Raw genomic sequence first — 22,479 nt, forward strand, 5'->3', positions numbered from 1 at the left:
GGATGACAACACTGACACAAAGCCTTCTCAGCATTTCACATTAAAAAACCTGCATGTAATAAAATCCCCTGGCTAAGTCAGGAAGTGATTAGGTCATTGCTGTTTGCTGGATTGCCTACATGACCCAGGGCTTTGCTCCCCGTCGCCAGGAGCTCTGGCTTCAGGATGGTCGGGATAGGGAGGGCAGACCAAGGGCAGTCCCTCTCCCAGGATCTCTGCAGCACAGAGCATGGAAGGCGAAGGCTGAAGCCTGCTGAGCTTGCCCAAGGTGAGACAGGCATCCCTGGGAGCAGAGTACTGATGCACACCCAGCCCAGCACTGTCTGCTCCCTGTCTCTCCCACTAATCTCAGGTATAGACTAAACACAATTTACCTTGCAACGCTCGCTCTTAGCCTTCCAGATGGAAATTACAACACGGCACAGGGAGTCGCAAGTGGGGCCAGTGCCTCGGCAGCGCATGGGGAAGGAAGTGCTGTCGGACTTGCGGGCGCAAGAATGATGGGCAGCGCTTGCTAGGGACTGGCTAGGGAAAGCCCGTCTTTTCCTCGGGACAGGAGTAACCTCCATATCATAGGGACAGGGGGTATCTTGCTGGAGGTCATCTCCCTGGGCACTGGATCATGGCGATTATTGAGGTTTCCTGCAATTCCTAAGGGATCCGTGAAGCTGCACGGCTATTGGACTTCACCCCGCGTTGAACAGGGTAGGTCTCTCCCCAAAAGGTAAGCACTCAGTAGCAGACTCAGAGCTTGGAGAGAAAACACAGCTTGGAAAAGTAAGCAAAAAGTGAAGCTTGGATGTAGAGAGAAATCTGACTTAATCACATCTATAAGCAATTTCCCAATTTGACCAACTGAGGGCGTCCTTAAATGCCTGTATAATGCCCAGGGTTGCTGCGTACATTACAGCTATCATTAATTGACCTTTTTTTATACCGTGTCCCTGAGGACCACCTGTTCCCATTGCATGCCTGCAATGAGACCTGCTGCATGCAAGTCTGATATGATCTTTGCATGTGGGGAAAGACACTGCCGCAAATGAACCACAGGCTGAGAATGGAAGAAGTTGTGTCTTATGAATTCTCTGAAAGCTTTAGTAAAGAATTTTGCTACTATGGACAAACATGGACATAATTACTACCTGCTGAGTAAGCCAAGCTGCTACCTTCCCTCTCTCCTAGCAGGCTGAGTCTCATTATCACCCCATTAGATTCCACTACAGCATTATAAACACTGATCAAAATTAATTTCATCATCCTCAGCACCGAGGAGCCAAGGCTGTGTTTGTCACCCACACAAAGAGAACAATTTAGCGGCACTCTTACCTGAGACTGTAAGCTCTGGTGGGCAAATGTCCGGTGACAAAGAAGGCACAGGAAAATGATTTTCACGTCTATTCTAGAAAAACAAGACAAAACAGCACAGACAGTTGCTAAGCAGAATCTGTTGGTGTAAATGAAGAGCAGAAGATAGAGGTGTTCAAGAAAGAGCAACCCATCTGGCCCATAAAGAGCAAAGGCACCACATACTCCTCTTGTGCTGTCGGGCCAAAAGAGACTCAAAGGATTTCTGTCGGAGCACTTCGCACAAGGATGTTCCTGAGCCATCTCAAAATCTCTGGTCACACACAGAAAAATGAGTTTGTCATTACTGTAACCATGATTGGGAGCTGAGGATTAATTTGATCTTGTATGGTTTCTCCATAGAAGTTCTCCCTAAATCTCTGCATTTAACCCACCAGTGAGGTCTTGATCACCGAGGCAGTGCTTCCATGTCTGGGAACGTACATCCAGAGAGGGGCACAGGACTGGTGCTGAGGACATACGGACAGGTAGCAGAGGTACCTGAGCATGCTTTCCCTAGCGTGGAAGGCCAGACTTCATTAAAAGTTCCATCTTTAATCAGCGAAGTGAAGAAATGAGGAATTAAATTCCAGCCAGCAATGTAATTTTATATAGGTGCCCAACACTACACAAGCACACCTTCTGCTGGTGATGAAGGAACTAACTATACTACTCAGCTATATGTATATGGGCTAAGGCTGACTTTCATAAGCACATCTCCAGTCTGGTACACCCAAAGGCAACTTCTATATGACATTCTTGCAAGTCCATGTCTCCACAGGGTCTGGAAAGAAAGACCTTTTGTGAATGATGTTTGTATGCAAGGAACATCCAGTCGGCCTTTTCTGAAGGCAGGTTATGTGGAAGAAGGCAGAAGATACACCCGGCATTGCATCAGTCCAGGAGAGGAGTGACAAATGCACAGAATACAGCCACAGACCTAAATTACTGTGAAGGTTGTGTGGTTAAACCCCGTCTCACCACGCACAGCTTGAGCACTTGTCTCTGCAAACAGAACATGGAGCAAGGCTTCACAGGAAGAATGAGCCTGGCTTATCATTAGACTAGTGAAGAACAGAAATGGGCTGCTTAGGAATGCTGTAGATTCATCCTCATCAGAGGTCTTTAAGAATAAAGAGTTGTTCCTGCCTTTGGGTAGGAGTCTAGATCAAACTGACTCCTGAGATCCCTTCCAGCTCTATGACTGGTATTGAATGAGATGCAGGTTGCTATCCACAGAAGGGTTTTGTTTTTTTTAAAACCTGAGACTTCTGAACCAGGTCTGAATTCAGGCCCTGGAGATGAAACTCGTCTCATTACCTCCACAGATCCTTCGCTGTCTCGAACCCAAGACAGAAGAAACAATATTTCAGATTTAAAATACCTGGCTGTAAAGCAGGGCTACATACATCAGCATTGCAGGCTTTCCACCATCCAGAAGGGCTGCCATGGAGTCCCTAAAGAGGAGTTTTCTGATCAAAGAAAGACATCTGTGGTCTTAGATATGAACTTTAACCTACCTCTGGGGACCTCACATGGACCTTCAGTCTGGAGGAACTCAGACCATTTCCCACAGCCTTTGGAGGTGGCGATGGGATGTTGTTATGAACTGACAGTCCAGGATGTAACCGTCCCCTTCCAGGAATAAAGGCCACTTCTGTGTTTCCCTCGTGTCTTAAACAAACCACAGATACAGAACATTTTATTAACCAAAAAAAAAAAAAAAAAAAAAAAGCACAAATTTGCAGAACTTCCATGCTTGTGGTTCTTTCTCCAGGACAATCTCACTTAAGCCCATGTAGCCTGCACAAGTGTAGCTGAATCTCCGCCAGCTGTGCTGCTTGTTTGAACTTCTGTTGCAGAACTCTGCTGGGCAGTGAAAGGGGATATTCATGAGGACCAGAACATTAGGAAGGTCTGGATTACATTTCAGGATGATCCATGCACTCAAGACTTCCTTATACGACCACCTGTCAGGACCATCTTGAAGCATCATTTAATAAGAAGCCTCATGCTTCTTGAAGCCAAACATTGGTATGACATGAAGGGTTTCTGCCTAAGACTCAACAGCACCATGATGATGGCAGGAAATATGTTATATGCCTACCTGAATTTGGCTTTTGCAATTATTTTTCTGGCCTCTTCATGTGTGCTGCCCACCAAAGAATCTTTATTGATAGCAATTAGTTGGTCACCAGGTCGGAGCCGACCATCCTAAACAAAGAGGGAGAAAGTCACAGCATTGGAAAGGAACGTCTCTCTGCCCAAAGCCTTCTCCTGCAACACAAATCCTCATTAGTCTATGCAATGCATTATTCATCTGTTCTTAGAAAAGCTGCTTCAGAACAGCTACAGCCTCTAGGAGAGGTCCCCATTGCAAAGTCACTGAGGGTCTCCACGCTGACTTACCTTGTAACAGTCGCCATCTGGCATAAGCTCTTGAACATAAATCATGGGGCCGTCGGGCCTGTTGGATCCACCACTGATCGTCAGCCCCAAGCCGGAGGATTTTGCTATGGAAATGCTCTGGATTCCTGATTCAGTGGAGTAGCTGCAAGGGAGAGATGTTAGCAGGTGACTGAAGGTGATATGGGTTATTTTCCCATGTCACTGAACAAACTCTGCCTGGTTTTCTTCCCATGCATGATCCTTCTAACTTCTCGCAACCTTTTCTGCCTCTGTATCTTTTCTTCCACCCAACCTTGGAAAGAGGAGGTGAGGACTCCTGTTTCTCAGCAGACATTGTTCAGCATTATGAAGATGAGCGGCTTGCATGATCCCAAATGCTGGGGAATACTCATTTGCATTTAGAAGATAGAGAAGAAACTAAAGGTTTAACCAGAATGTGTTTGGCACTCTCGGTTTTTATAGCCAAAAGCACACAAAGGATCGATGTGGTTAATGTTTGGATCCAGCTAAATCATCAGACAGCAATTTACAGATTGGTCAACTATTAAGCAGCCTTTAGCAAATGTCAAAGCAAAGCTCAGGATACACAGTTATGTCTTAACAGAGATTTGGACTCAAAATCTTGCAAGATGCCCTAAGAAATGAGCCCTTAAGTACCTTTATAGCAATACCCACCACACTGGGGTTCACTTCTGGGGCAGTGGTCCAGATGACTCGCCCAGTCAAGGATGTACTGCAAATGGAGCAGTAATAAGGTTGGACCTGTCATGGTTTAACCCCAATCAGCTACTAAGCACCACGCAGCCGCTCACTCTCTTCCCCCCGAGAATCAGAAGGAAAAAGGTAAAACTCGTGAACTGAGATGAGAACAGTTTAACAGAACAGAAAGGAAGAAACTAATAATGATAAAAATACTAAAATGACAATAATAATAATAATAAAAGGATTGGAATATACAAAACGAGTGATGTACGATGCAATTGCTCACCACTTGCCAACCGATACCCAGTTAGTTCCTGAGCAGTGATCCCCCCCCAGGCCAACTGCCCCCAGTTTATATATTGGTCACGATGTCATATGGTCTGGAATACCCCTTTGGCCAGTTTGGGTCAGCTGTCCTGTCCGTGTCCCCTTCCAACTTCTTGTGCCCCTCCAGCCTTCTTGCTGGCTGGACATAAGAAGCTGAAAAATCCTTGACTTAGTATAAAAACTACTTAGCAACAACTGAAAACATCAGTGTGTTATCAACATTCTTCTCATACTGAACCCAAAACATAACACTATACTGGCTACTAGAAAGACAATTAACTCCATCCCAGCCGAAAACCAAGACAGGACCCTACCCTCAAAGAGCTGCCTGCTAGACAGGACCCAACAGGCCACCAAGACCAGGCCACAGCGGGCGGCTCCATGCCAAGAGGGCGGTTTAGCAATTGCAGTGAGTGTTTGTGGGGGCAGCGAGTTCACTGACCACCCACGGGCCGGTGGGCAGCATTGCAACAGGGAGGTTTTGAGGAAGGATTTGGTGGGATCTAAGGGTCAGCAAGCCTTCTCCTCCTAATGGGCTGGGTGCAGCTGGCTTTTCTCCTTTTCAGTTTATTTCCAGAGCAGTCACTCCCCAAACGGGCTACAGTTTCTGGTCCTTCTATCTCTTAACTTAAGACTCAATGACAGCTGTGCATCCCATGCCTCACAGTGACACTAGCACGTGTCCGTGCCTGTGCTCCCCAGTGATGCCATCCTCAGTGGTCAGACGTCCCAGTGACAGAGCAGCGTGCTGCCAGCACCCCCCAAACTGTCGGTGGGTCGCCGGGAGAGCCAGCTGGCTTTGCGGAGGAAAGGGACTGCGTTCACGAAGCATGCATCTTAGTCTTAGGAAAAAACACTGCTCTAAGAAATATTTTAGGAAAACGATGTCACAAAATGTAGCATTAAAACCCTCTGTTCAGGTCAAAATATCAGATGCTATCTGTGGTGAGACTCAATCATATCTGAGTCCCGTTGCTCAATGGGGTGGCAGGACCTCAGATGACACCGTGATGAGAGGCCACAGCCTGGGGACAACCTGCGGTGAGCGGAAGGGTTGGCAGCCGCATGCATGAAAAGACCCGTGGCCCAAATTACATCTCTGCAGCTGACCACCAATGCTCAGCTGCAATCAATGGTCTGTGATTTCAAATGGTTCATGCTGCTCCTGGGAGAAGACCACTGGGGCCTGGCACCAGCACAGAGACAAGCAGAACATGCCACAGCATGGCAGCGCGGAGCGAGGAGGCCACCAAACCGGGTCGCCTCCAGCCTATATCGCAGCCTGGAGTGGGTTAACAGCAGAGCAAGGATTGTCTAGTTTGTCCAAACCAGCTGCCAAGTAGATGAGCTGGCCTCTCCTCTGTAAGGGTCTCTCACTCCATGCAAGCAGCTTAAACCTCTGGTGCCAAATATTTGTCCTCTGCAAATCCCTAATAAGCTGGTATTTAGCAAGAGGATTTACTGGTTCTGCAGTGAGGGCTGATTCTCTTTACCAGCGACTTGGCTTGTTTATGCTGGCAAAGGAAGAGAAGCTGCAAGCCCCGGGGACGAATGGTCCCAATTCCATGACTGTTAACACCCTTCGAGCTGTCCCTCTTGAGAAGGGCAACCCCGAGCACCCTGGAGACGAGACTCCGCAGAAAAACAAGCTCTGCCTGTCCAAACCTCTGACCCTGCGAAATATGAAAGGGACAGATGACCACATGAAAACACACGCTCCAGGAGATGCTCTGGAGACAAAAGGATGCGGTGTCTGTAGGCAACCGCTGTTGACACCAAAGCAAAGGGCGTCAGGAGTGTTTGTATCAAGAGGGCAGTGCTTGCGCTCTTGTTGCACGACGGCAACATGCCAGAAGGAGGGCAACAGAAAACAAGCTCCTGAAACACCTTCCAAAAGCACCACTGGCCTTGCAGAAACACTCCGCTCATGAGATGGTTTATAAAGGTGATGTGCAGGCTGTAAGCCACGGCTTATCCCCAGGTTTCAGAGGGAAAAGGAAGAGGAGCGATTGCATGGTTAACCATATTGCAGACATATTGACTGCCTCAACAAGGAAGCTTTTCAGCTCTTGGGCACGGGCTTCCTAGGAAGAGTCAAGATGCCACTGGGACAAGGACTTCTAGAAGATGCTGTGGTCTCCTAGCCATTGTGGTGATACAACAGTATAGAGGACAGAAGGATGAACAAAGCCATTCTTCAAGCACTGGAATTATTTACTGGATCTACCCCTAAGACAGTGTTAGACATTCGGCGATATCTTCATGACGTGACACGGCCCTGTGCCACCCGTACGTACTGTGCGTGAGGGGGGTGCGCCGGGTTCCCGATGCAGGGGCCCTGGGAATTGGCGGGGCTCAGCAGCAGCGGGCTCTGGGAGCGCGAGGAGGAGCCCGAGGATGTACTTTCCAGGTATCGACCTGAACAGCAAAGTCAGAGTCAGCCCAGGGAACACAAATACTCCAGCATCACCCTCCTCCCCTTCTCTACTGCTGAGAGCTGACATCGTTTTCCTAACTTTTTGGGGAAAACCACATGGTAGTTAAAGACATCACTATATCACTCATGGAGAGGAAACATCAAGGCTCCTCGGCACAATTCCAGCGGGGGACCGTCACCCCTCTGCCAGCCCTACATACCTCTGCCACCGGGGAAGGGTCGGCAGCCTTCTGGTGGGATGCGAAGCCAGAGGGACAGCTTCTTTCCCCATTCACATGTGATTTGATGTGCTGGCACCTCACTTAGGTTAACCTTGTTGCATCTCATTAAACATTTCCCATTTGCAAATGAAAAATAATGATCGTCGAATGAATGATTGCTGAAATGCTTTGAATTCCATAGTAGAAAGCTGCACCTACAGAGATGGGTATTGCTGGGGTTACCTGCCCGGCACGTCAGTTAAGCCAAGTCTGGGCATCTGGGTAGCGGTTACGACCCCAACTCAATTTTCTCTAGTTCACCTGTGGAGGCTGGCTTGCTGCCGTGCTTTGTGCTTGCTCTGTGCAGGCAGGACCGCCCATGCCTGCTGCTCTGCACCCGGGGACGCACTAAGCGCTTGCAATAAGGATGAGCAGGACTACTCTTCCTTCAAATGTCCACGCAAACACCTACACAAATCCAATCAAAACTCCACCAAAATGAGACTGGGATAAAGAAAGCTCTCAGCAGAAAGACGCGCTTTTGCTCTCCCCCTCCAACGGCATGCTGAGCTACTCACTGCCACCGTGCAGGATTGGCGAGCTCCGCGCTGAGCCTGTATTGCTCTGGGAGCCGAACTTCTCCAGAAGCTCAGAGAACTCTCTCCTGGAAATTAAAACACAGTATAGTCAACTGCTGCTCAAAACTATTCCCCACCTGATTATATGACAACGGTGCCTCTGACGGCACTGACTTACTACCACGTCTATAAGGCCGATTCCCTCCAGCAATGGGGAGCAGGCAGAGCTTCCTCATGCATAACAGTAACCCCCCTGGTTTCAAGAGGTTGTGCAAAGCTTAAGGCCAAAAATCAATCTCATGGCAGTGCAGCTTTCCCGTGATGGATTGGAGCTTCAGTGTGCTCCTTCCCCACCCTGGAAAGTGTTCAGGGTGAACATGAGCAAGAGGAGCCAGAAAGGGACGTATGGACAGGCACTGGTGCTGGGGACTGTCCTGTCTGAGAGATGGTAGGTGAACACAGGAGCCCTGCCTTGCACCCCTGCCTTGCACCCCTGCCTCGCACCCCTGCCTTGCACCCCTGCCTCGCACCCCTGCCTTGCACCCCGCCGCATGAACCCTCCTGGGAATCAGCTAGAATAATTTCACCTCCTACTATAACGCTCAGAAGTTTTGCTAACACACCACACAAGTTAGACTGTCAGAAGGAGCTGGAACTATGCAAACATAAAACAAAAATGCTTGGCCTATTTGTGACTCCTTCCAGAATAGTTAAATGTAGATTATTCTCTGTTTTTTTCTCCTCCTTTCCTAGACAGAAGGAAGTTCCTGCTGGCTCTTGGTGGGGTAAAGACAGCAGATTGCTTCTGGAGCATATGCAAAAGAAGCATCCCACTCTCTGAATCTATCCATGGTGATATCCTCCATGGACATCACAGGATAAACTCCTGGAGCACAAGACCTCAACAAAGACCTGCATGCATAAAGTGTGCTGGGTTAGCGCAGGCTTCTGTACTCTTCCCAGCAGTTCATGGCTGAAGATGCTGAACCAGCAGGCACATGCTAAATTTACAGATATCAGGATCAGAAAGGCTTGTTGGTGAATTCAAGAGCAGGGAGGAATGGCAGCCCACAAACATTTAGCGTGATCCCTTTGTCTTGAGGTAACCCCCCTGCTTCCTGTATGACCTCTCCGCAAGGCAATCTCATCCAAAACATCCCCTGGAAAGCTGGCTTGGTGTCCAAGTGCCTTCATTATTGCTTTCCTTCTCGGCTGAGTTTGACCACCATATAACTACCCCAGCGTGTTGAGTCCTTGATGAGCTGGAACTACCTGTACACAACAGGTGAATTGCTTCGTGACCTTCCTTTTGCCAAGTGTTAACATATTGAGTTTTTAAACCCCATTAAGAGCCACCATTAACCATGTTTACCAGCTCCTGCATAATTTCTGTAACCCTTCCTTGAGCTGTCATGAGCCTCTCGCATCCTTTTGGATGAGGAGGCACAGGAAGGGGATGCCACGTTCAAGCATCAGCCTCCTGTGCCCATCCCTGCCACGCTGGCTCTTTGGTCCCAGGATCACGCTGTCCCTCCACAACTGTGTGGTCCTCTCCCTTCATAACCCCAAACTACCTGATCAATCCAACCTTTTGGCAGAGAGAAAAGCCTCAAGGATGACTAGTTTCTTACATGTGTCATTAAATACGCAGCCAGGCAATGGGGAGAGACCCTGGAACTATTGTTTCTGTGGCCACAGTAACAACATTAGATGTCGACTTTGAAGGCATGAGGGAATCCCCATGGGAAGGTGCCTTTTTGATGCTATAGCCACAGGAAAAGCCTGGTTATGAGTGGCTAACTCTCAGACTTGACAGTCAGACAAGCTCAAGACATAAATCTGTAGGAAACAAGCCACAGCAAAGTTTCCTCAGCGAGGAGACTGCTCTTACACACAAGCAGACATTGTGTCATCTGCATACTTTACCGGGACAGATGTTATATATTATTGGCTAGATTAGAGTCAACAATATTAAATGATGAATGAATCATCAGCTCCTTAGGTTCCTGCTGGAAATGCTCTCAGTAATTTACATCTTCCCATTAACAACCAGCTCATTAAGAAACTTCAAAGAGCAGTGCCTGCCTTATCTAATATTGCCATCAAATGTATGCCTTATTCATTCCATTTAATGCTAATTTTAAATCCAAGTGTCACACAATACTTAGTGGAATGCCTTGGTGAATCCCAATACTTTGCCTCAACACTATTGTCTTTATCAACTAAACCCATGACCTTAAAAAAAGACAACTACTTTGTTCAGAACCGCCCCCCCCCCCCCCCTTCCACAAAACTGTTCTAACATAGCGTTAGACACTGAAATATATGTAAAAGCACTGAGAAAGTGGAAGGACAACTTAGATCCTATAGCAGTAGGACAGTGGTTTGCTGTTCTTTGGTTTCCTGGGTTAAGCCTTGGATGGATCTTACCTCAGCAGGATTTTGCCAACTTCCCAATAAAGCCTCTGTATTTCTATAGGTGATTCACACCCCCTTGCAGTGGTAACTCATGCACTGATGGCCTTGTCCCTCCCTGACCTATTGCAATGGCAGGTCTACCATGCTGGAAGCTAACATATTATTTCCAGTGGTTACCAAGCCATCAGCAGTTGGGTTTTTGTTTTGGGCTGGGTGTTTCTGTGGTCATCTATTGTTACATTTTCCTCAGATAATAATCCATCAGAGCACAGAACAGGTTATGAACTTAAAACAATGGCTAAAAAACTCTTAGTCAATGCAAATGCAACTAGTCTGGCAGCTCTTATGCTCTTTAAACCCTGCTAAACAATGCAAACCCAATCACCAATCCATGCTGTCAAACTCTGTTATAAGCAAGGGCAGGTATGACTTGAGCATTCTTTGTTGTTGTTAATTTTATGTCGTTAAGTTCATCCACAAAGGAGTATTTATCATTATTTGCTCAGGAGCCTGAACAACAAGCTCTGAGCCCAGGGTTGCTCTGCAAGCCCTGGGTCCAGCCCAGCCGTTTGCTGTAGGGACGATGTGACTAAATGCTACGTCACACGCCACTGTCCCAGCTCCTGCTTTGTTGGTCAATACTGCAAGCCCCAGTTCCACCAAGGACATAAACACATGACTAACTTGAAGCATACGCTTACCCCAGCAGCAAGCTATACACTTTCTGGTGTCAATCTCCCGAGAATTAATTTTGTGCTCAGTGCTGTATTTGAAGGAATTCGCAAGCAGGCAGATGCCCAAACATTGCCGATTAATGAACACGTACGCTGAAGGAATGCCAACAGGTCTTGCTTTGTGCTTTCAGACACCAAGAGACTTCAGAAGATGTCTTTAATATTTAAAATTTGACCCTTACTAAACCACTCAGAATTGTCAGGTGCTTGCAGGACTAAAATGCCCAGCTTTATTTAAAAAAAATATAATAATCATGGCATTGTATTAGGTGGAAATTTTATTTTAACAATCCCTTCTCCAGCTCTTTTTCATTCAGATGCAGACATCTGAGGTCTGCAGGATCCCTGAAACGGAGCTCGGACCCGCACAGACTTCAGCCAGCCCCACAGCGTGGAGTGGGATAATGGGGTTTGCCAGCAGCAGCCAGCTGTAGGCCGACTTTGCTACAGATTAAGCAGCTGGGGGTCAATCTTCCTGCAGAATATTGTTGGTTTATCTCATAATACCTTTTTGTCCTGCCCTTTTGTTCTTGGGAGAACAAAGGGTGAATCCTACATCAAAGGTTATGTGAGAGCACAGCGTCTGGAAACCTCAGCTCTGCACCACAGCTGGGGGAGAAGGAGGAGCCTGTGACAGCAGATAAATTAATAGCTTGTCTCAAAAAAACCCCAAAGCCTGCAGGTCAGTGGGAACCGTGAACCCGAAGCACTGCAAAAGCATCACAAAAGCAGATTTTCTCGCACCCAGCTCACAGCAGCTGCAGCATTTCCACCGCTCTCCGGGCGGGATGATGCTCTGGAGGAGCAGCTCCGGCACGGAGCCCAGGTCCATCCTGGCAGAGTCCTGCCGGGGACGGAGCTGCCCAGAGCCAGCACATCCTAAGCTGTGAGCCCTCCCGCAGTGGCTGCGCAGGGCAGCACATCGCGCGGCTGCAGGGCTTTGCTTTTCCATTCACGCCTAGGAAGTGGTGACATGCACAGCTGCCTCTCCGCTTCTGTGTTAAAGGACTTGTGTTTTTCCCCAAAGAGCAGCCAATGGCCGTGGGACACCCCAGGCTTGCTGGAATCAGCCCCAGCACTGCCTTCCAGTTTAGCACCAAGTGCTCAGAGCAACAAATCCGTGGGCTGACACGTCGCTGTCACACGCAGGACTTGCGGGAAGAAAGAGATTACCTTGCATTCGCACCAGGCTGGGCACGAACTCCAGCAACAGTCTCTCTGCTCATTCCTGGTTATTGGTTGTGCACTTGCAGAAAAGCAGACTACTTCCCTTACTGCTTGTTGTGCAAGCCCTATTTATACAATAACCCATTTTCACCGAGATGACTGTGCATATCATGCGGAGATGCAATGTATTTAGCATTTTATCATGCAAGTACTAGGAGGTGCGGCATAAACTGGCTTTCTCACAGTGGTAAACTTGAAAGACCAGGATGATATCTGTGCAACACTTAGAAGCAAGGAACTATTGTAACTTTCAGGCTGAGGATGAATAAACAATAATTATACGTATGCAATAAAATTATCCTCATTAGATAAAGATGAGCACAAACGAAAATCAGATCCAACCATCATCCAAACCCAGCGTGTCCAGCTCTAAATCTGAATTTTCTGCTTTAAGCCCTAGCATTACTGCCACTCTCTGCAGCACGTCTGATGCGACAGGCTGAAAACATGCATCTTATACACGCCAGGACTGAGTTCTATTAAGAGCACAGGTAATTTGGGCCTATAATTAACTCCAGGGACAAATAATAGCGTTTATGAGTCAAATTCACCCGAAGGCAACCACAACAAAATGCTACTCAGCTGAGTCATCGGGAAAATTGGCAGGCGGGTTGGATTGTCTTCCAAACCCAGAACCATTACGTTTCCTCCTCCAGCATGCCTTGTGTGCTCAGCGTTTAGGAAGACGACCTGCATGCGAGTATCTGCAAATACACTGAATTACACTCCTCCCCGTGTCTTCCTTCAGCTTTCACGTCTCGTGAGCCACTTTGCTGGGCAGTGGGAAGGCGCAAAGCTGCCCTGGACTCATGGGAGTTCACGGCACAGCATCCCTGTGGGTATCACCTCCAGAGCTGGAGGTCCCTGGGAAGTCAGAGAGCCCGTTTCAACCCAGACGGAGGGCTGTCTGCTCGCCCATGCTTGAGGACAGACTTGAAAGATAATAGGACATCAATAAAATAAAGACAAAACTAAGGAAAAAAAAAAAAAAGTTGAAAGCAGAAAAATCCTTTCTCCGTTTCGACAGCCCTTAATCCTGGAGATGTGTATTCCTGTATTAAACAGTTTGGGAGATGATTATGTAAGTGAAATCTCTGCAAATCTTTTAAAAAAAAATAAATAAACTGATTACTTCCCCACTCTCCCGCTGGCTAACCTTTTGCAGATTTAACAGATAACCAAGAGCAAACGGAGGCCAAATAAATTGCTTAAAGTTTCATTGCCCTCCCAGTCTCCCTCAGTTGGTTTTCCAGCAGCTCCCTCGCAGGGCGATTGGGGACTGCCAACAGATGCACGAAGGAGCTGGAGCTGCTGACAAAGCCGCGCCTGCGTATGTTTTAAGAAACATCTGCTGCAATTTAAGATATTAGGAGCCACATCGAGATACCCAAACAGCTTGGAACAGATCAGCATGGGCGAAAGCAGAAAACCTGCTTGATGGGCACAGTGAGCTGCTTAGCTGCGGGAACCCATCCCTCCTGCTGGGATCCCATCCCTCCTGCTGGGAACCCATCCCTCCTGCTGGGAACCCATCCCTCCTGCTGGGATCCCATCCCTCCTGCTGGGAACCCATCCCTCCTGCTGGGAACCCATCCCTCCTGCTGGGATCCCATCCCTCCTGCTGGGAACCCATCCCTCCTGCTGGGAACCCATCCCTCCTGCTGGGATCCCATCCCTCCTGCTGGGAACCCATCCCTCCTGCTAGGAACCCATCCCTCCTGCTGGGATCCCATCCCTCCTGCTGGGAACCCATCCCTCCTGCTGGGATCCCATCCCTCCTGCTGGGAACCCATCCCTCCTGCTAGGAACCCATCCCTCCTGCTGGGAACCCATCCCTCCTGCTGGGATCCCATCCCTCCTGCTGGGAACCCATCCCTCCTGCTAGGAACCCATCCCTCCTGCTGGGATCCCATCCCTCCTGCTGGGAACCCATCCCTCCTGCTGGGAACCCATCCCTCCTGCTGGGATCCCATCCCTCCTGCTGGGAACCCATCCCTCCTGCTGGGAACCCATCCCTCCTGCTGGGATCCCATCCCTCCTGCTGGGAACCCATCCCTCCTGCTAGGAACCCATCCCTCCTGCTGGGATCCCATCCCTCCTGCTGGGAACCCATCCCTCCTGCTGGGATCCCATCCCTCCTGCTAGGAACCCATCCCTCCTGCTGGGAACCCATCCCTCCTGCTAGGAACCCATCCCTCCTGCTGGGAACCCATCCCTCCTGCTGGGATCCCATCCCTCCTGCTGGGAACCCATCCCTCCTGCTAGGAACCCATCCCTCCTGCTGGGATCCCATCCCTCCTGCTGGGAACCCATCCCTCCTGCTGGGAACCCATCCCTCCTGCTAGGAACCCATCCCTCCTGCTGGGAACCCATCCCTCCTGCTAGGAACCCATCCCTCCTGCTGGGATCCCATCCCTCCTGCTGGGAACCCATCCCTCCTGCTGGGAACCCATCCCTCCTGCTGGGATCCCATCCCTCCTGCTGGGAACCCATCCCTCCTGCTGGGATCCCATCCCTCCTGCTGGGAACCCATCCCTCCTGCTGGGAACCAGCCCCGGCAACAGCCACCCAGAGGGGACAGTGCGAGATGTCCACGGCCACTTCCCCTCCCCTAAGGCAAGCGCAGGGGACCGCTGCGGCACAGAAGCGCACCCTTACTCTGAGCAAAAGAGGGTCAAAATCTCGAGTCTAGTTCTGCTGACCTGCTCGCTTCACCCACTGCTTCCTCAGCAGCCGCTGAAGCACTTGCAGTTAATATAATAATTTGAGATGTTATATTCACCGGAAGAGCGGAGGTAAAAAGCAGTCTGTCATTAATAGCAAATAATTCTTCCACCAGTGTATTACTGTGTCAAAATTAGTCTCATCCCTGTCATTACAGCACTCTCGCTATTCTGCAAAGGCAGTAACACTCCCCAGCTGCTGATGGATAAGGAATTAAACCACCATCTCAGACGCTAACGGAACGCGGGTACGTTGAGCAAATGACTCTGTTGATCTTCAGCCACCCACACTCAGTGCAAAGCCTTGGCGCCACCAGTGTTCTTGCCCATGACCACGCTCTGCCTAAACCCACTCTCATTTCGGTGGTTCCTGGTGCACCTCAAGTTTCCAGACCTGTTTCTATTTGACAGGCGGAGGATGCTCTGGCACATTGCGCCGGATCTCCCAGGGGATGCGAGCAAAGGACCCCACTAATCCCATACCTCGGTTTCCAGAACTCTGCCCTCTCTCATGACACCATCATTGCCCCACACAGCTTAAATCCAGCCAAGACAAAACCGAACTCTGTCCTTCTCCTTTTGAATCCTCCAAGCCTCTCTAGAGAAAGCAAGGTTTTCCAGGGAGTGGCGAGGGGAGAGCTTTCGGGGAGAAACCACTCATCCTCCCTGAGAAGGAGGAATCCTCTGGGGAAGGAAGACCTTAACTCAACATGTCCAACTGGAAAGGAAAGGGAAGATCTTGCTGTCCCTCTATGTCTTCATCCAAAGCTCTGTGCAGGACGTGATAAGCCGTAGGCAGCTCAGCACTGCACGGCAGAGCTGAAGGAGCCCGTGCCACCCTACAGCCAAGGCTGGAGCTGCCCCGGTCCTCACTGGGGAAACACCTGCAGGGATCTGCTCCGTGCCAGAATGCCCCACAGACCCAGCGCAGGGTAGGCTGCAGCCAGGTCTGCAGCTGGGAGCCACCAGCTTTGCTTTACTTCCCATTACAGCTCCAGCACGTTCCCACCAGCGTCCAGTTATCAGAGACCCTTGGCCACCTCGGTCTTCACCATGGGCTTTAAGCCTGGTTAGCTCAAAGGCAGTCCAGCTACGGTGCTGACGGGATCCCCCGTCCCGGCACGAGATGACACCCCTTACCTGGCATCGTCATCGCGGGCTATAAGAAGGTGCATGTGGCTGGTGGCCGATGCTGTCCTCAGGATGTCCACAGCCCTGCGAGACAAGGACAGCAACGCGTCAACGCCAGCTCGTAGTGATGCTCCAGCGAGCTTGCCCAGCCACGTATCAAAGCTCACAGCAAACTGGGCAGAGACCCATAGCCTGGGCAAACCCCATCAGCAACGAAGTGACCTTTTTCGGCTGGATGCCTGTGGAACACCCCTGATTCCTGCCCCGGCAGCAGGGCCAGAGGGCAGCCAAGTCGCAGCCTGATTTTCCCACTTCTGCAATAAATTAGAAGTCCCTGATAACAAAGCAGACCCAGAAGATGCAGGAGGTGGTGAGCAAATACCTCCCAGCACATCTCCTCCCTCGGGAAGTTTCCATCTTGGGGACGACCGCTTTCCAGTTCAAAATACACGCATCCTCGTGGGAGTCAGGCCAGCGTGCTGGGAGCCAGACGCAGCCTCCCTGCAGCTGCAGAGACGTCCTCGGGGACCTCCTTCACCAAACCCAGCCAGCCTGGGGGCTTGGGAGCAGGAGAAGCTCCTTGTGCTGCTTCCCAAGGATCCATCCAGCCTAAGCACACCATGCAGGAATGCAAGGCAGCCAGCGGGCTGACACCACATTTAAAGGAAAAGGGGTCCCCCAAAAGTGTGGTACTCCTCTGGATCAGTTAATTATTTCCTTGGCAGGGAGCTGAGGGGCTGGATTGCAGCTCCAGAGGGAATCCCACATGCAGAGCAGCGCTGGCGGGCTTAGGCACTGGCTAATCTCCGGCGCTGGGAGCTGCAGGGCTTGCTGGGAAGCTGCAGCAGATGGAGTGGGGGTGCCAGGAGCTGTTAAAAAGCCAGCATTTGGGGGAAATGTCTGAATATCTCACAAATACAGTTTGGGTTCGCTGGTCTATTTTTATATAGAAAAGGTTTGTTTGATAATTCCCAGGCTGGCTCTCAGGAACAGCTCTGGCTGCGTCAGAGTACAGACAGAGCGATGCCCTGGTGTCCTCTGTGCAACCTGCAACTTAAACCGCTTCACAGAATTATACAAAAGCAACAGGAATGCAAAATTTCCGTTTGGATATGGTACCTCTCGCTTGTAACCCCAATTAAGGAATCTCCATTGACCTCCAGGATCTGGTCTCCTGGCTGCAGGCGCCCTAGAAGAGAAAACTAATGGATAGAAACTGCAGAAAATACAGCTTGAAGGGACTGGGAGAGGTTGGGCAGTTCCTCCCTTTGCCCAGAGACAGGATGAAATATGCATAGGTCGTTCCTGAGATGCTCATCCAACCTGTTTTTCGAGACGTCCATAGATGAAGTTTCTGCAACCTCCCTGAACAACCGATGCCAACATCGCAGCACTTCCTCTGCTGTAGGAAGTTACGAAAGTAAATACCAAAAAAAGCAATAAAGCTTTTACTTAATTCAGTTTGAGGTCAGGTAGAAAACCACGAGCGGCACTTCCACCTGTTCTGGATTTATTTTTCTTTATTAGATGGAAAATTGATGTTGTAATATTTGGGGAAAAAAAAAATCTTTTTGGCTTAAGTTATAAAAGGTGAACTCTGTAGACCCCTGCCTAATACCTACTTATTTGAAGATACTCAGGATGAAATCAGTGGCCTAGAGCAGAGCTGAATTTGCAAAAGGATCTCGGGTCATTTTGGGGCTACAGGCAGTCAGTGGCACGTGGGAAAGGACAGGCAGCAAAGTGAAGTTCTTTGTGTGGCAGAGATGGATCTTGCTTTAAAGACACGAAGCAATCATATATATGCTGCAGAAGCCAAGACAAGGCTGCCGTTGGGTGTTACAATGATTGCCACAGTAAAAAAATACCCCCGACTGCTGGAAAAGCTGGGAAGAAGCACCTGAAATGTCTAATAAGGCAACGTATAAAATAAGAACACTGGATTTTGGCTTTTCTCGGACTTTTTGGTACTCTGCGCCATATTTAACTCACCGTCTGCATAAGCAACACCCCCCGGAAGGATCCTCTTGACATAAACTCCATATTCTTCTCCGGTGAGTTCCTTGATGCCACCGATGACCTTAATACCTGGAGGAAAAGAGGTGCCCATGACACAAAGGCAGAAAAATCGCAATTTCCACAGGCTGTCTTGGAGGGATGCAGCCTCGGGTACAGCTCCCAGACAGCCCGGCACCCCCTGGCACCCCTGTTAAAAGCCATTTGTGGAAAGCCCATGTATCCCCTGCACCACACGAGCAGCAGCAGAAGCAAGAGGATGCGACCACTGACACAACCCAAAGGTTAAAGGCATCTGATAGCACCAGCTGTGGAGACAAGGCTCCTCAGAAAGGCAGAGGCAAGGAGCAACCACCTTACCCAACCCCAAATTCATAGACTCATAGGCTGATTTGGGTTGGAAGGGACCTTTAAAGGTCATCTAGTTGAACCCGCCCCTGCAATGAGCAGGGACATCTTCAACTCGATCAGGTTGCTCAGAGCCCCGTCCTGCCTGACCTTGGATGTTTCCAGGGATGGGGCATCGACCACCTCTCTGGGCAACCTGTGCCAGCGTCTAATCGCCCTCAGCGTAAAAAATTCCTACCTTATATCTAGTCTAAATCTACTGTCTTTTAGGACAAGGGGTAATGGTTTTAAATTATCACAATGGGCCCTGCTAAAAAGTTTGTCCCTATCTTTCTTGTAAGCCCCCTTTGAGTACCGAAAGGCCACGATAAGGTCTCCCCAGGCTGAACAACCCCAACTCTCTCAGCCTGTCCTCATGGGAAAGGAGTTCCAATCCTCTGATCATTTTTGTGGCCTCTGGTCCTGCTCCAGCAAGTCCAAGTTCATCACTGATGGGAAAGGATCTGATTCTGCTGTGGACGCCTCAGCCTGTGCCGATGTCTCTGATAAGATTTGGCATAGGAAACACTACTGGAGACAAGCGTTTCCCCCAGGAGACCCCCTTCGAGGTGCAACATCTGGACAAGCCCCAGGTTCCATACAGTGGTGAGAACATCTCCACCGCAAGCCTGCCTGCCTGCTGGGCTCCAGCAGCATCTCCACCGCACCCTTTGAAGCTACCACCAACGGTAGAGTCGCACATCAGGAGCAGCCACTTTTTATCAGTGTTTGGACCGGGAGGAGCAGCCCAGAGGCAGGAGCCAGGGTGCAGAGACGACCTTTGTTGAGGCTCTGAACCCCCCCGTCGTGGCAGCGTGGGTCGGGTGCCCTGCAGCACCTTGGCAAAGGGCTCGCGCTCTGCACGACCACCTCTCCAGCCATGGGACCTGTCCCTGCTGGCATGCGTAAGCAGGCTGGCAGGAAAAGGCCCAAGAGACTTATTTGTCCAGGGCTCATTAAGTCCTGCTTTGAAGATCCAGGCTGTGGACAGAAGGATTAGAAAGCCCAGCTTTAATTAACAAATCTCTCCTCAGAGCCTCTGGTCGGGCATTTTGCTGCTCTGGACAGGAGGGAACGCGGAGGACAGGCGGCACCAGAGAGAGGGGCACTGCCAGCGTCAAGCCAGCTTCATCGTCTGGCCGCTGCCCTGGGGTGATGAGCTGCTCCGAGCCTTGGAGAGGTCCTGGGATGCACGGAGTGACCCCGTGCAAGAAATTCCTCTGTCCGGAGGAGCAGAGCACAGCTTCTTCCCCCAGACATGAGACCTTCTTTCTGAAACAAGCAGGAGGGAAGAGGAGTGGACCCTGGATTGGGATTACTTGGGATAACAGCGCTATTTCCATCCCTAGTTCCCTTCCTTTTATAACTCAAGCTCTGCTCTAAGGACCCTCGCAGTTTTCAGCTACCTGTAGGGAAAGACCTTGTCTCTCAAGTCACCTTCACGTTAAAATTGTGATTAAACCCAGATTATTACAGTTTTTCATTTCATTCCTAGATGCACCAATTGCCGCTTCTCCCAAGCACAAAACCCCAGCACTGTTTGAGTGCTGGAGTTTATTCCCTAGGCTTGATGCATTAACCGTACAATACCCAAGGTGTCTGTGAGGAGCCGTTTTACCGATGGCACTGGGAACTCACAGCAGAACACCTCAGGAACAGGCACCAATGCTGTTGTCCGTTGCATTTTTAAAGAAATTCCCTAAAATTGGAAACATTGCCCAAAAGAGGTATCTCTGAGTGGCACAAGCCTCACCAAGGCGTGGAGGCAGGTCAGGCACCTGTAAACCAAAGCAGGGAAGAGATGCTGCAGCCCCAAAGCCCGTTGACAGAAGGTAAATCCTGCTCATCACCAAGGATGCTCAGCTGGAAAGCTTCTCAGCTCCCGACCGGGCTGGGGTGGCTGCTCGTGGGCTTTGCCACCAGCTGGCAGAGAGACCCTTGGGAGCAGGCTTGCATTTGGGATGGGTTTGGGAAACCCCTGGCATGGGGGGGAGTCCTGCAGAGGCAAAGCCCCATCAGTTCCCCTGGATGGGGAGGGCACTGGAAATCCAGCTTAAGCCAAGGTGATGACTCAAGAAGTTGTCCTACATCTTTCTTCACACCAGAGCATGAAGTAGTTAGGAATGATAAAATGCATTAGACAAATCATGTAAAAATCTACATCTCAGAAGAGGCTCAACTGTAGCATCACCCAATGGGACCTGCTTGTGACAGGCTCCTCTCCCGAGGTATCACATCAATAATGACTCATTTCCCTTTTGCGTCCGCAAATCAATTGTAATAATGGCTTAATATAGCTGAAGTATCTACAAATCCTCCTTTATCCCCAACAATGTCAGGAGAAAATCCGATCTTGTTATTAAAATCAGTGATTACTCACAGTATTGCTCCCAGACACACTCAAACTTTGACAAGGGGGAGGAAAAAAAAAACCCTGACTTTTAACTCCCTTGTTGGCAAACCAGCTGGGTGCTGCCAGGCTCTGCCCGTGCTGCCCTCTCACCCGTCACCTCACCAGGAAGGTACTGCAGATGACAGTCCTGCCCCCCAAGAGATGGACGGGGGAGTCCCCACCAGTGGGTGGGGGGGAGGAGGAAGAGGAGGAAGGGGTTACCCCTGCCAGGGCTCAGACCGAGCCTTGGGACAGCCCAGGACTCAGAGCAACACACACAAATTGTCAAAGATTGTGGTGGTAGCATTCCTGGGACTCTTCATATTTTATACACAATTACTTCAATCAAATTTATATTTGGGGCCCAGTGTAGGTAAATAATGGCTCTTTAATTATCACAGCATCAAAGTCCCAGTATAATGCTTATTAAGTCATACTTAGGGCCAGATAATCTAGCCTATTTTGGATCCCTCTATTTAATCTTTCCCTTCTGGCAAAGGTCCTGGACCTGATGCCCACATCCCCAGTATTTTCTCTTTTGCAGAATAAATGTTTATGGGGAAATTCCAGGTGGGCATATAGGTTAGACTGACTGAGAGGGCGTTTTCTTTTGATTCTTAGCGATCCTATAAAATTTCTTCAAGACCCTCGAGCTTCTCTGGTGCATCTAATCCTGCTCCCACTAATGCCAGTGTCACAGTTCTCAACTTCTCAGGCTATAAGATCACCTGCTCCCAGCTCTCTGTACCATGGGTCAAGGGGTGTCCTGGCTAATCTGGTTGTTTAGCCCAACTGTAATCATCTCCGGCGCATCCTGACCCCACCAGCCGCCGTTCGCACTGCTGGCGGTCCGAATGGAGAGAGGCCACCCGCTTTGCGCCTAAGCTAGCAATGTTCAATTACATTCCCCTTAATCCCCCTGTTGATCTTGCAGCCCCGGCCAGCTTTTTCTGTCTGGAGGAAGGGACAGATTGGAGGTGAATCACTCGCTGCCCTGTCCTAAGAAGATGAAGGTCAAGATAATGGGATCTCGGTGTTTCTGAGAAATGCTTCTTAATGAGCACTTCCCTTTGATGGCTATTCTTTAATTCAAAGTTCAGGTTTTAGGAGCTGCCAGGTAACCCCTTTGAACTTCTGCTGAGGTTCACATGTGGGTTTCCACCTCAAGCCACAGAGCAACAGACCTGGGGCCAAACGCTGACCTGCCACGCTGGCACTGAGCGGGCTGATGTTCCTCTAAAGAAACTCTGCTGGAATAACAGCCTCATCGGAACATAAGAAACTCATGGAGGTACCTTTTTTCCCAAAAAAAAATATACCCTGAGTAGCTACACCTATAGCAGACACGGGGCTCTTGAAAGCACCGCTTGGTCCTTGGCAGAGAGGGATGATTTCTGGAGGACGACCCGTTGTCTTGGGTGTTTCAAGCCTCCCGGGAGAGGATGAAGAAAGCT

General features: G+C 49.7%; 1 protein-coding gene across 4 annotated transcripts in view; it reads right to left on the minus strand.

The window, feature by feature from the left end:
- Window positions 1–22,479, minus strand: part of LOC126034290 (syntaxin-binding protein 4-like) — a 48,828-nt gene that overhangs the window by 12,831 nt on the left and 13,518 nt on the right. For all 4 annotated transcript variants that reach the window (XM_049791817.1, XM_049791818.1, XM_049791819.1 and 1 more), the window contains exons 3-11: window positions 18,223–18,318; window positions 17,350–17,419; window positions 16,240–16,314; window positions 7,998–8,083; window positions 7,080–7,200; window positions 3,754–3,895; window positions 3,452–3,558; window positions 2,865–3,018; window positions 1,327–1,399 (exon numbers count right to left, since the gene is read on the minus strand). In XM_049791817.1, the coding sequence (XP_049647774.1) occupies window positions 1,327–1,399; window positions 2,865–3,018; window positions 3,452–3,558; window positions 3,754–3,895; window positions 7,080–7,200; window positions 7,998–8,083; window positions 16,240–16,314; window positions 17,350–17,419; window positions 18,223–18,318 (924 nt within the window). The remainder of the gene's footprint in view (window positions 1–1,326; window positions 1,400–2,864; window positions 3,019–3,451; window positions 3,559–3,753; window positions 3,896–7,079; window positions 7,201–7,997; window positions 8,084–16,239; window positions 16,315–17,349; window positions 17,420–18,222; window positions 18,319–22,479) is intronic.

The sequence above is a fragment of the Accipiter gentilis genome, chromosome 33, assembly GCF_929443795.1.
Source record: "Accipiter gentilis chromosome 33, bAccGen1.1, whole genome shotgun sequence".
Classification (NCBI taxonomy): domain Eukaryota; kingdom Metazoa; phylum Chordata; class Aves; order Accipitriformes; family Accipitridae; genus Astur; species Astur gentilis.